The sequence below is a fragment of the Parasteatoda tepidariorum genome, chromosome 2, assembly GCF_043381705.1.
Source record: "Parasteatoda tepidariorum isolate YZ-2023 chromosome 2, CAS_Ptep_4.0, whole genome shotgun sequence".
Lineage (NCBI taxonomy): Eukaryota > Metazoa > Arthropoda > Arachnida > Araneae > Theridiidae > Parasteatoda > Parasteatoda tepidariorum.
The window spans coordinates 22,023,852-22,038,699 of NC_092205.1; the positions used below are offsets into that span (position 1 = coordinate 22,023,852).

At 31.1% G+C, this 14,848-nt stretch overlaps 1 protein-coding gene across 1 annotated transcript in view; it reads left to right on the forward strand.

The window, feature by feature from the left end:
- LOC107447604 (B-cell receptor CD22-like) overlaps positions 1–14,848 on the forward strand; it is a 401,378-nt gene that overhangs the window by 309,248 nt on the left and 77,282 nt on the right. The window contains exons 8-9 of the mRNA XM_071177281.1: positions 376–714; positions 8,153–8,407. Coding sequence (XP_071033382.1) covers positions 376–714; positions 8,153–8,407 — 594 coding nt within the window. The remainder of the gene's footprint in view (positions 1–375; positions 715–8,152; positions 8,408–14,848) is intronic.

The following is a 14,848-nucleotide window of genomic DNA, read 5'->3' on the forward strand; positions in this document are numbered from 1 at the left end:
TNATATATTAGATCAGAAACACATCATTAAAAGGCAGAATGCTTTGGTGTTTTCAAAACGTAAGCAAAACAAAGCAAACGTTGCCACCGGCGGAAAAGAAATACAGCCAAAATTTGGGAGCCACGTAAGAGAATTATATATAATAGATCTTGGATTTGAATCAAATAACGATAGCATTTAATAACAATATCATAAAATCGCAATAGCATTTCTTAGAGTGCAAACAGTATTCCAATTTTTTTTCACTATAATGATATAAAATTTCATAAAATTGTCGCTATTTCAATCAGGTTTATTTTATACTTATTATTTAGATAATTATGATATTTTTGAGAGCGTTGTACTAAATATGTAACCCTTTCTTTCGTCCAACAGCTCCGCCAGCTTTCGTTCGACCTCTACCAAAAGAATCTGGTGCCGCAAGAAATGCGTCATCAGTTCGATTGATGTGCCACGTGGAATGTGATCCCCTCTGCAATGTGACATGGTATCGTGGAACAGACTCTTTGTTAGACTCAAAGTTCTTTCTCACAGAAACGATGGTCCTGGATCCAGATCCGAAAAGGAACGTCCTCAAATCTGTGGTTAGCACTCTGTCCTGGAGTTTAAGTCATCTACCAGCAACGAGTTTCGATTTCAGTACTTTCACTTGTGTGAGCTCAGCTAATGATCTCGGTCCTAGTGTAAATAGCTCCACGCTTTTCAGGATAGAATGTAAGTTTTGGCAGATGTTTTGGAATAACACCATAATACGAATGCCACGTTTAACCATAAATAACTGTCATTGGCCAATAGAGGCCAATAATAAAACTAGGAATATAAAACATTTAATCTGGATTTTAACGTGTACAGAAATATTAATGTTTCTTCCATTTATTTTTTTCTGACATACACAGTTAACAGTCTTAGAGCGCGTTGAGCAAATGTCATTCAAATTTAGTGCAACCTTAATAAAGTGATAATTTGAACCATATAACAGTGCTACTAGCATTTCATTACATATGATTTAATTTGAGAAGTGGTGGCTCAGGGGATAGAGTGCTCGCCTCCCAATGAGGTGAACCGAGTTCGAATCCGGTGATGACTGGTTGATTCGAATTCCGAACCCGAGTCGCAGCGATCACAGTGTTGTCGTAAAATATCCTCATAGTAGATATTCTATATGGTAGACGGCTCGTGGGTTTGAGTCCTCTTTCTGTCAGACTAACCATGGTAGGTTTCCGTGGTTTTCCTCTACATGCAACGGAAATGCTGTTAGTTCCATCAAAAAATCCTCCACGAAGGCAAATTTCTCCCAATACTTGATCCAGGAGTTCCCTTGTCTTCTAGATTGGGTTAAAACGTACAAGGCTACGAAGTTAAACATTAGTGTCGTAAATCCAAAAAAATTGAGCCTGCTGTTCAACGACGATTATAAAATGAAATGAAATATGATTTAATTAGCAAGGGAACATGGTTTAATTTATCCCCTTTAAAGGTTGCAATAAATAAGAACCGTATTGCGATTCAATGTATCCATATTCTGGTTTAGCGTTTAAAGTAGCATAAGCAACGAAATAGAGCTTCTGAGTGCAATTTAAGAGAAATCAGTATAGTAACATAAAAGGAAATCAGTTTATTTGGAGAGCAAATATGCAAAGCATGAAAACATTGTGGTGTCATTTTTTCTTATCTTTGAAACCGTTGTGTCAAATAAAGATTTTAATTATCAGCTCTTAAAACACAACAGCAAATCTTCCAGAAATGAATGATCAACTTAAGTCTAAAAGCTCAATTCATTGGATTATTAAATTTTTCTACTTTTACTGTAATTAACCATAAGTTTTACACCAATTTTTTACCCTCTGGACTCACACTCAAAAATACGCTGCGGAGAACTAATCCTGACATAATTAGTTGATATTTTGAAAATGATATTTAAGCTTCATGCTTTGCTCTGAGCTTACCTGGATTTCCCTTTTCATTATACCTTAAATTTTAAAGTACTAATGCAGGTTAAGGAGAATTCAATTTGATGATTTTCTCCCGCGTTGTAGAATCCTCTTGAATGTAGCAACGCCTTGTAATTACACACACTACACAAGTTTTCACCTCTCCTTAGCTAAAACTGTTACCTTAAACATTAATTCTGTTCTTAGTTTTTGTTAACAAAATCTAGAAATATTAGTTAAAAAAATGTTAACCATTGTCATTATACAGTCGAAATATTTAATAGTATTTTAACTAGACGCTTTTACAAAAAAATATATAACTCTAAAGTTATAAAAACTTGAAAAAAATTTTTTTGTTTCACATTCTTATATTTGGCCAAAAAAAATTTCTTTTCCAGTTCAATAGTACAAAACAAGAGTTGTTCACTTCAACGTATAATTTTTTTTCAACGAAAAAAACTGTAAAAACACAATACCTGTTTTTTTCGTATTTTTTTGTAAAAAGAATAGTTTTGTTTTTATTGCCGAACTTGATTCTGTTCGGGCAGAATTCTATCGAATAAACCTTTAACTTTTTCGAACGTCCTGAAGCACTTTCACCCTTCCTAGAGAGAAAAAAAAATCAAAAAATTTCTACATTGTTATTTTACAAAAGCTTTAAGAAACGAAAAAAAAAAATCATAAAGTAACTCTGGTATGAAACCAAGAAAATGACTAAAATAATTATCTTCTTTTTCTTTAGAAGAAAAAAAAAATGTTTTAAAAACATAGTAAAACGCTAATTTTAATTAGTGTTCTGAAGTTTAACATTTTTTGCTCACTTTTTTTGCCTAATTTTTTGCAACTTTAACGGAAGAGTGCTGCATGCTTCATTATTTTGAGTAATGAAAGTTTTTTTTTCTTATTAATAAAAGAATATTTGTAGATATGAATAGGAAATGTTAAAAAGTGAGCTTTTTTTCCATCTGCAAAAATTTAATACAATACTTTTAAGATTTTGTTACGAATTCATAATTGTTTCAAACTAATTTAATTTCAACATTGTTGCTCTGTTAATTAACTTAACTGAATCAGCCATGGGCGGAAAACACTTTCTAACTTAAATAAAATTGAACATGTTTAAATTTAATTTAGTTTGTAGAATGTTGTATAATTAGTTATATACTAAGAATTTCTTTAAATTCATTTTGTTAGGTTGTCTTAAATGACAATTTATGCAGTGTTAAAAATATTAGTTACACATTACGTATTTATTTAGATTGATTTTGCTAGGTTATCTAAAGTAATAATTTAAGTAGCGTTGAATGGTTGCACTTTAGGTATTTATTTAAAATAATTTCGCACTCTTATAGACATAAAAACTTAGTTACGAAGTGCCTATTTAGATTTATTTTTGACTCATTTTAAAATAGGTCTAGAAGAAAGTTTGAAGCATAAACGGTGCTATGGGGCAGCATGTTGACGGAGCTTGCCTTTTACGTGCAATAGCATATACATGAGCCGTGGTGGCTCAGGGGATAGAGCATTCGCCTTCCAATTAGGTGCACTGGGTTCGAATCGCAGCGACGGCTGGTCAATACGAATTCTGCACCCGGCTCGCACCGACCAAAATGCTGACGTAAAATATCCTCATCGGTAGATAGATCAAGGGATAGAATCCCGTTGCTGTCAGGCTTAGCATGGAAATTTTTCGTGGTTTTCTGTATATATAATGTTAGTTTCGTCAAAAAAAAGTTCTACGTGAAGTCAGATTTCCTCCAATACTTGATTCAAGAGTTCTCTTGTCTTCTGGATTGGGTTCAAAGTTACGAGGCTGCAGAGTTAAACATCAGTAGTCGTAAACCCAAAACTGGTTCGGCTGTTGAATGATAATTATAAAATAAAATAGCATATGCATATTATACAACACTCAAGAAATGGCTCGAGAGGGGCGTGAGGAAGTAGTATAACATGAAATGGACAGTTGGAATGAGTTTTTTATCTTATCGCAAGTCAGGAGATAGAAATAATTTCAATTATTCTGCGCCCCAAACTAAAATGCCCCAAACTCATTCTTATGGTGATTTGTATGATTTAGTGGCTGCAGTGCAGACTTGAAATTATTACTATAAAATTCTGCACATAAGGAATTTCGATAATATCGGTGACATCTATCGAAAATAGTAAAAATTAAAATCAAACTATTTTCACCCGAGCGAGAGCTAGGCAGTAAAAAAAATTGGTTAGTAAGTTATTTAAAACTTACCGTTGTTGTTTAAACTAAAACAACCAAGCCAATTAAAGAGTAAGAAATATAGGATAGGGTTGAAGAATTCGAATATTTAATTACAGTTGTGCTGAGCTTTCATCTTGGTAACCATTAAAAGGTTATATAATGTACAGTGTGCAAAATAAAACGGACCACTCTGAATACCTTTTGACCTAATGATCGGAATTTAATGTTCTAGGATTCAATCTTAATCCTAATTAAATGACTTTAAATATCCTAATTAATGAGTGTAGACGATATTTTAAATTACGAATAGTTCCTAAGAAATTGAATCTTAAATATCCGACTTTTTTGAAATTTATTTTCTCAGGAACCATTCGATCGATTTTGCTCAAATTTTGTATTTTACCATGTAAAATTATATTCTTTGAAACAATGTAAGAAATTTTGTACCTAATTTTTCGACCATTATTAAATAAAATAATAAGAAATAATAAATATTACTAAAAATTATTTTATGCATGAAATTACTTTTGAATAAATGAATTTTAGGATAGCGTGCAAATATTTTTCAATTTGCTTATAAAGTTCTAGAGACATAGCAAAATGATCAAAAGGTAAAGTTAACATTAAGGGTACAAACTTTAAAGTCCTCTCCTCTATGGCGATCATATTTCCCTGATTGCGGCTACCCTCTACATCAGAATCCGAATCCGTTAAAAAAAGGGCATGTTTATTCAACGAAAATACTTTTTTAAGTCGAAACTTAATCTGAACTGATTTCGAAACTTAAATTATCGTCTGCACTTCTCAATTAGAATATTTGAATTCACTCTTTTGCACCTTTAAGATTGAACCGTAGAATGTGAAGATCATATCATTAAATCGAAAGTTATTCAGAGTGGTCCGATTTTTCTTTTGCGAACTGCATAAGAAAATTTTGAAAAATGACTGGCTGGTCTCCAAAAGCAGCTTGTTTTCTAATGAAATTATTAAGCCTTAACTATTCGGTTATCTTTAAAAGAGCATTAGATAAAAAAAAAAATCTGAACTTTTCAGCGCTTGCCACCCAATGAGGGGACCCGGGTTTGAATCCCATCGATTGTTGGTCTAAGCGAATTCCGCACCCTGCCCACACCAACTACAGTGCTGACGTAAAATATCCTCTGTATTAAACGGATCCAGGGTTAAAGTCCCTTTGCCTCCAGGTTAGCAGTGGGTGATTTTCGTGGTTTCCCTCTCTATGTAACGCATGTTTCTATCATAATGTTCTCCAAGAAGGCAAATTTCTTCCAATACTTAATCCAGGAGTTTCATTTCCTTTTGGATAGGGTTCAAAGTTACAAGTTGAAAATTATTAGTCGAAAACTCAAAATTAAGTTGGCTGTCCAACGGCGGTAATAAAATAAGCTCATAAGAGATATACTTAAATTAAACATAAAAAAAAACTTTGAAGAAATTCCTTCTAAAATAAATAATGCATATCCATTGAATTTCATAAAAGCAGGTTTTTTTTTTCCTCTTATTTTTTCTCTGCTTCCTGACTTCAATAACATCATATTAATGTTATTATTCTATTATCTTTGTCGCTAATATGCAAAAACAAAAGAATCATAAACATGAAGCGTTATTAATCATTCGGTAGCCCGAAGCAATCGTGCTTAAAGTAATTTTTTATTTACTCTAATCTCCTAATTAAAAATTCAATTTTTCACTTCACAGCCTGTCTGTCATAACTAATTTACCATGAAAATGTAAATTGTTAATAAAGCTTAATGAGTGCTTAGATAGTCTTTCAAAACTTAATTCATTTTAATGAATATCTATCTTAAATTAGAAATCTCTAAGTAAAGTATTTTCTTTTATAATTCTGAAGATGAACGGTTATTTTTGAATATTTTTAATTATTTTAACCTCGGGCACTGTTAAGTTTTCTGGAATTTTTTTTTTTGGGGGGGGGGGAATTCTTAATTATTTTAGAAAGATTATAATTTCTTTAGACACATCAAAGAAATGCGATTTTTATTAATTTAAGTCAAAAAAAATTTTTTAGCACCACAAGCAATATTCTTTTGAAAGTTTAAGCATAACTAAACCAGACTCGTTATGATGCTAATTAGGTTTAAACAACTGTCACTAAACTATTATTAACTCGCTATAGGTATCTTATAAAGAAAATCTAAGAAATAAAAAATAAAATTGGCTTTCACAAAATTCTATCTAATCATAAAAAAATCGTTTTAATGCTATTAAAATTTGAACGTGAAATCTGCTTTTTTCCTTCTTTTTTTGCACAAAAAAAGTTTAAATATTTTATTGCAACTAAAAAAAAGCATTTATGTTGCGTGTTAATAATTTTTATAATGGACTTACCATTAAATGAAGAAACCAATTATAAAATTAATGATATTTTGCTTGAAAATTATTTTTTTCAAACATAGTTCTAAAACTAGATTTGAAATATTTGCGATTACTAAGGAAAACAGTAAAACAACTTTTTATTCCCACACCACGAAAACAGGTAATTGGGTACTCGCTACTCGAAAAAAAATTAAGTGATTATGCCTCACCATGTTATTTAAATCAGATTTAATTGAATGCCTGTAAGCGACGTCATAACTGTGAGTCGAACCTGATTGGCTTCTGGATCGACAAATGTCATGCTTTATTTACGATGACGTCACTTGCAGGTATCCAATATAAACTAAAAAGAAATGCTAAATCAATTGATTTTCTTGGGGATGTTTTATTTTGCTATCAGCAGGATCTGATGATAAATTTTGCGACAATGATTTCAAAGTGGCAAAAAGAGGATTGCAGTTTCAGAATAAAATTAGCAGTGCAAATATTTAAATATTTTATTAAACCCATGTGAATTCTTCATCTGGATCAAACTGGAATTCAACATGAAAAATGTAATTTTACATTTTACCTAATGCAGTTGCGCCATCTGTTAATGAATTTTGTTTTTAATTCTCTATCATAATGATAAAAAAAACAAGCAATTTTAGCAGAACGCATGAAACGTGCATTTCTATCCTGTAACTGATGGAAAACTATTTTTTGTCTGACATGGAAATGATCTTTTAACTGATATATAAATGATCTTTTAACTGATATGGAATCTGATTTCTATCCTTTAGCTGATATGGAAATTCTCTACCATTTTTGAGCACTTGGTATTTCTCTGTGCATTTTAGTTTACATTAGTATATATCAGGGCTCGAAAAACCGCCCATCCTCGGTGGTCAAAAATTTCCCGCTGACTACGAATTCCTCGAATCCGACGTCCGCGCGGACAGCCATTTAATGCTTGTGATACATTTTCAATTTTTGTTATCTTACCAGAGTCTAACGCCTCACTTCTAAAATGACTCTCTAATCTAGAAATACAGCAACATACTGCCATGGTGGAATTGATATTTTCTCTGTCTGGGAGTACTGCAGCGGTTGAAAGGGGCTTTTCAGCAATGAACTTACGAAAAAACACATTACGTACTGATCTTAAACAAGGAGCGTTAAACGCAATTATGAACATCCACCTAATTGGAAAACCCCTTTCAGATTTCTGTGCAGAAACATCTGTAAATCATTGGCTTGATTTTGGAACTGGCAAACGTCATATTTGATTCATTTAAAAAACGCAGTACCCTCGGATAAATTGACATTCCAGATAACTTGACCTTTGTCATTTAAATTATTTCATAAAAGAAATAAGTATTTCATAAAAGAAATACTAGGTTACTATTAGTAATTCATTGTGCAATTTATATAAATGTTTGTAATAAAAAAGAAAAAATTATATTTTCATTTATTTAGAAGCTACGGGTTAGTTTCAAAGGAGGACGGATACATTGTTGGACAATCCGTCCTCGGGGACGTGTAAAATTTCTGAGTTTTTTCGAGCTCTGGTATATATCTAATATCAGCATTGCATCTTTAACTGTTCCTATTTGCGTCTTTTAGCAAGATTTCAAAAATGAGTAATACTTATAGTAACTTTTTCTTCTAGATCCACCAGAAAACATCCAGGTATCCTTGAACTTAATTGATATCGTAGAAGGAGAAACACCCGAAGACGTAGTTTGTTCTGCATCTGCCTTTCCTCCTGGACATTACCTTTGGACAGTGGGGGAGACAGTTCTGTCTCGGTCTCACGTCTTATCCTTCAATGCTTCAGTTACGAGAGACATGGCAGGAAACTACTCTTGCAACGTCAAGAACTCCCATGGGCATGCCAGGGCTGACTTGGTACTCATGGTTAATCGTAAGCATTTTAAAATATTTTCATGAAACAATTTACTTTTAAGCATTTACTATGTAAAAATTCTAAGTTTCATATTTCCTGTTTTCTTTTTATCTGAAACGGGATAAACGGTATGGAATGGGCCAGACAACTCAATCGCTTGAATCATATAAGCATTTACACTTTCTCTAAATTCACAGCGTCACAGTATCAACCGAGAAATTTTATTTTACTACTATTTGTTAATTTTTTTTTAAAATATTAAAAACTGGAAAAGTCTTCTATTTGTAACAAACTTTCCAAATGTAGTTTATAACAAGCGCTTGTATAAATTAATCTCACTTAAGAGTACCGAGAACCTTTATTGTCTTGTTCAACGTCGCCTGATTTGTATATGTATCAAAAGTATAATATTTTTGTCTTAAAAAAACATTGGAATTAAGTATATTGCCTGCATAGTGTACTGTTATTCAAATTATCCAGATGATGAAACAGTTTATTTGAAATATTGGCTGTCATAAAATAATAGCAAAAATAGTAGATTTAAACCTCTAGCTATTCGTTATGACAATTCAAATAATAAATTGAGTTGGGGCATTAATCGGACAAGTAACTGTTATTTTTTTAATGCCTAATTCAGTGAAGACAGTCAGCAGCACTATCTGTTGATGAGGCTTGCAACTAGTTTTGAAATTCAGTAGGAATAAATTACTACTTTCATAAGCAGGTTAACTATCCACTTCCTTTTTTGAGTATATCGAACTTTTTTGCACTGAATCAGTAATTTTTGGATTGAAATAAGATCTACAGTCACATTTATACGCAGCCGAACATCAACTAATTTATCTTTAGGAATCTCAATTTATTCTAATTTTTAAATTAAGAATCCATTTTTTAAACTGCTTGCTGGATTATCTTGTACTTTTCGTATCAATTTTCGATAACATGGTCAACGCCTAGGGTAGTATCATATCTCCTTCGCTTCCATATCATTACAATAGGAAGATCTTAAGTCCGCTAAATTTAAAATGCTCCTTGTTGCGTATACAAACAAGAAATTGAGCTCACTCTAAGATTTAGCACTAATTTTTAGACACATGTGAGATTTCCTTTCGAAATAAGTGTGTCATTGCGAAGTTATTGCATTTTTTTTAAACAATTTTATAAAAGCCATGAATAGTGATGAATGAAATATAATTAGCTAACTATAAATGAGCAAAGATAAAAAAAAATTGCAAGTCATCAGAGCTAATAGTTGTTCAATTTTGCAATTTTACTCATATTGAGCAGCCAATATTTTTTTTAAAAAAAACTACATATTTTCATTTCATTTACTACTTTTTACAGTGCACTTTTTTATTATCTTTTATCGGTATGTATTCATCACCAATATTCAATAAAATATCAAAATTTTTTGCACGAGTTTGAGGAAATAAAGCTTTGTGCCTACAGAATGAGGGTATATTTTCTCAATATAAATCGGTTTTCCCATAAAATATATCGCAAAAGCGGAGGGATATAAAACAAGATGAAATACCTATCCTTTACACGCACAAACATACCAAAATCCCCATGATGGGGAAAAACAAGAAATCTGGCGCGAAAATGAAAGAAAAAATAAAGTGAAGCCTTGTCAAAGAGCACCTTTCAATCAAAATTGCACATGAACTCAGCGGGAGGTTTAAGAAGCACGCTTTTTCTTTTTTCTCTTTTTTCAAATAAAAAAATCACTTCAAGTTTCCAGAAATAGGGATAAAAAGGGGCAAAAAAGAATGTATATTTCGGAAAGATATACATCAGCTGAATAAGCCTGATGAGAGGTAAAGACGCGTCATTTTGAAGATTCCACATAAAAGATATAGAAATATAGCTTGGGGATAAATGTACGTATCGAGAATTCTAAGAGCATTTGCGCCATCTGGCGATAACATCAGTTATTCGCGAAATAGGGTTGATAGGGTAATTGTAGCATTTTGTAGCTCTTTTTTATCTGTATATATTTTCTCTCTGATTTTTTTTCAACAAAGGCGAAATGGGATTCTGGATTGATTATTCACATTTTTTTTTGACGATATTTTTTTAAATGAGTTGAAAAACTTTCGTATCATAATGATACCTCAGAGATAATTTAAAAATATATGACTGTTTTGATAAAACATGTACTATAAATTTACATTTCATTCCTGGTAATGTGGAAAAATGCTTTTTTCCTAAAAAAGTTGCGTAATATTTTCTGCAATATATCTTAGTACATAAAATAAAAGAGAAGTACTTTAAGCTTGATGAGTATAATAAGAAAAAACAGTATTCGCTTTCGATTTATTGATACTGAGTTCTAAAGCAAATAGTCATTAGGGTTAAATACTTTTTTTAAGGAAATTCCGAAAAAAGAACTCTTGATACTTTCTCACAATTCAAATTACTATCTATTTTTGAAATAACGCAATTTTACTTAAATGCATAGGATTCGAATATGATAATAAAAATATATTTTCAGATTCTATTAAATAGAGCTGGACAAAAGTACCACTTTTATTTTCTTATTTTAAAAGTAACTTTTAAATTTTGACAGAGGCGCTTTCGTGTAGCAGGTGTCCTCGTGATTATTTGTAAATGTGAACATAGATATTTCGTTCATTACCTCCTTTAATTTTGCTGAGATACAACCTTTATTAAATAACGCACATACAAATCCATATTGCGCTGCCCGTTGTTTGAGGCAAATATATAGGTCCACCTACGAAAAAATCTTTACAGCTGTTATCCCGATTACTTTTTTTAAATGATTGTGCTTATCAAAGTAATAAAAAGCTATATACTTCCTTTGAAAATAGTTTTCGACTATGTAGTACGACATAAAAATTAAAATCGAAAACAGAATCAACATAGCTAACAGAAGTTATCATGGATTAAGAAACCAGTTCAAATCTAAATATATAAGTTTTGAAACAAAAATGCAGTTTTACAAAACACTAGTGAGACCAATAATTTTATATGGCAGCGATTTCTGGGAAATTAGCAAAGTAGACCAAGAGAAACTAATGAATTTCGAGAGAAAAATATCAAGTAAAATTTTTGGTGCAGTAAGTGGAAATGGAACTTGGAGAATTTGTTACAACCATGAATTATAATCAAAATACAACGAACCTCGCATAGTAAAAATGATCGAGGTTTCTTAAATAAGGAGGCTAGGGCATGTATTCCCATACAGCGATGAAAATCCTGCTAAGAAAAATAACTTTCCAAACATCAGAGGAAAAAAAGGAAAAGAAGAGGAAATAGAACAAGATGGTAAAATAGAGAAGAGAAGTGGTTAAGGACTTAAGAGTTAATACATGGAGAAATCGAATTGAATGGATCTAGATAGGGTAAACTGAGACGACCTTGCCCGGTAATCAGCTGTAGTGCCTAAGAAGAAGAAGTAAGAAGCATACAAAATGTAAAAAGTACATGATCTTTCAAAAAACATTAAAATTTGGCAATCACCCACCAACGGTTTCAATGATAACAATATTACCCTTACTGCCTAGATTTCAAGAATTCCATTCTAATTCACGATAATTGTTATTTTTCAACATTATATTACATGCCCTAACACAAAGCCTAGACTAATTAAATTATTCAAAAACTCATAAACTCATTAAGATGGCAAATGAATTATTCATAAAAGAATTTAAGTCTCCTATTGAAAATTCAAGAGAAGTATTATTTATAGCAAAACTAGCTCTAACGTGAAGTTTCGTCCAAATAAAATATATATAAATTAAAATTTCATTTAGACATGATACATGGATTATTTAACAAAGAATTCAAGAATCCCATTCAAAAGTTTAAAAAAAAACTATTGTTGTTCAAAGCAAAACCTTTCCTAACATTTCCTACTTTCATCCAGATAAACTAATTGTAAATTCAAGATTTTTTATAAGGGAACACATGGAAATTCAGGAAAAGTGTTATTCTTCAAAACAACATGCCTTAACATAAAGAACTTGTTCTTTTTAATCTATTTATAAATTCAAGATTTTAATTACGATAGTACATGAGAGAACATCAGATAATTTCATCAAATAACTCAATCCTATTCGAAGTGCAAAAGAAGTGTTACTATTCAGAAGAGAAAAGAAAACACACGTCCTGACACGAAGCTTAGCCTAATTAAACTATTTATTAAGAGGGTATTTGAAAGAATGATATCAAATAATGCAAAAATCCCTTTTAAAACTAAATAGAATTGTTATTCCTTAAAACAAACTCTCTCCCGATACACTAACTTATTCCAGATAAAATATACATTAATTTGAGATCTCCATTAAGCTTGTTCGTAGATTATTCATCAAAGAATTTTAATATTTTTTTCTCATAATTCAAGCTAAGTGTCATTCTGCAAAACAGCTCTCGAATTTTAATAAAATAAATACAATATTTATTAAATAAAGTTCTTCATTAAGATGATGCATGGATGTTTCATCACAGAATTCCAATCAAAAATTCAGGAGTAATGTTTTTTTCTCGAAACAAAATGACAACAGACAAAATCCTGTTAGTTCAGATTCATGATGTCACAGAACTATTATTACTGAATTATTAATGAATCATTCTTAAAAAATTGTAAGTATAATATTCAGGTTTTCTAATGAACCATGATCGTTCATTAAAACAGTGCACCAAAGAGTTGTGCATTATCAATCGTTCCGTTCTTAGCTCAACAAAGAGTCACCATGCTTGGGTATTGGGCATACTCATATAACCATTAAAATAAGGCTGAGCTAAAAAGTATGAAATTATCCTAATTGCAATTTTGGCGAGACTGTGCAGACATCATGAAGACGAAAGCGATAAATTTCAATAAAAAAAATGTTTTTAACATTTCCTAAAAAATTTTGAGCAGTAAACGACTCATAATTAAACTGGAAAAAAAAGTAAGTGGAAATGATTTGGCCATATTCGACGCAAGTCTTCGAGAAATTTAAAGTAAAACAAATTTTTAATTGGAACCTTAGGGCAATAGAAAAAGAGGAAGACCTAAAAATATTTGGCGCAGACCGATTATAAGTGAATTTAAAACAATAGGGAAGACATAGAGAGAGGCAAGATATCTGACAACAAAGAGAGTGATATGAAAAGCTTTAATAGAAACCCTATGCTCCAATTCGGAGTGAAGAGGAATATATAAGTATACATGCATGTAATTGACTCATATGTGTAGAAGAAAGGGAAAAGTAGTGGGTACTATAAGGAAAAACCAATGCTGACAACCTGCAACAGGACGTCCAAATATAACAAATGGTGATTAAAAAATTGTCAGTCAGCCTCCAACTGATAACACTTTTTCCATCAAAAAGCACACCATAATATTTTAAAAATTACTTTATTACACGCTCTTCATTCGAAATGTTTCTTAATTTTAGGAATTAATGTTGTAATGAGTACCAATATTTAGAGCAACTTTGAAAGTAATCCTTTGCATTATTTATATCAACAGTTTCTATAATCGTTTAAAATGTTCAATTTCTGAAAAAAAATGGTCCAGTGTAAAAATTGTTGCAACTGACCACTCCCAGTTGAAAAAATTCCTAATTTTGCCCCATGTACATAGAGCTGAAAACTCCTCGCTGTATAGAGAAAATATCATCTTAGAAAAGTCGATATGTAGCAAATGTTGAGAAAAAGGAAAAATATATGAAACTTATTATGTTTAAGGTTCTAATAACGGAGATGATTCGATATTATTTGGGAAAAATATTTTTTTAAACATCGAAAGGCAAACCCTTATTGACATCTGCCAGTTGCAAAAATTCCTAATTTTGCCCTATGTATATATAGCTGAAAACTCTTCTCTGTAGAGAGAGAATATCATGTTAGAAAAGTTCGAAATTTAGCGAGTAAAAAAATTATTAAAAAAATATGAAACTTATTATATTTATGTTAGAAGTGCAGAGAAAACATGGGGAAAATGTAATAAAGATTAATGAAAAGAGAAAGAAGAAAAAAAATTATTAAAATAAAATTTTTATTAAATATTTGAAAAACAATTCATTTGAAAAAAAATTAAAAATCCGGAAATCAAAATTATGGTAAGATATAATCCTGTCGTCAGCTCACACGCTTATATCCACAAAAAGGGGGCTAAATACTAATGCGCAAAGGCTACCTCATGGGTGCGCAAAGGAGTAAAGGATGCGGATATAATCGTGTGAGCTGATGACGGGATTATATCTTTTCATTATTTTGTTTTTGGGCTTTTTAAATTTTTTTTCTAACAATTTTTTTTTATACATTTTATTAATTTTTTCTCCTTCTCTTTCCATTAATCTTTATTATATTTTTTTTCCATGCTTTCTCTATATTTTTAACTTATTTTATGAGTTCTATATACTTGCATACTTGCAGCTTATGCGCAGTAAAATAAAACATAAAACTTATTATTTTACTTAATTTTCTTTCCTCCTATATATATATATA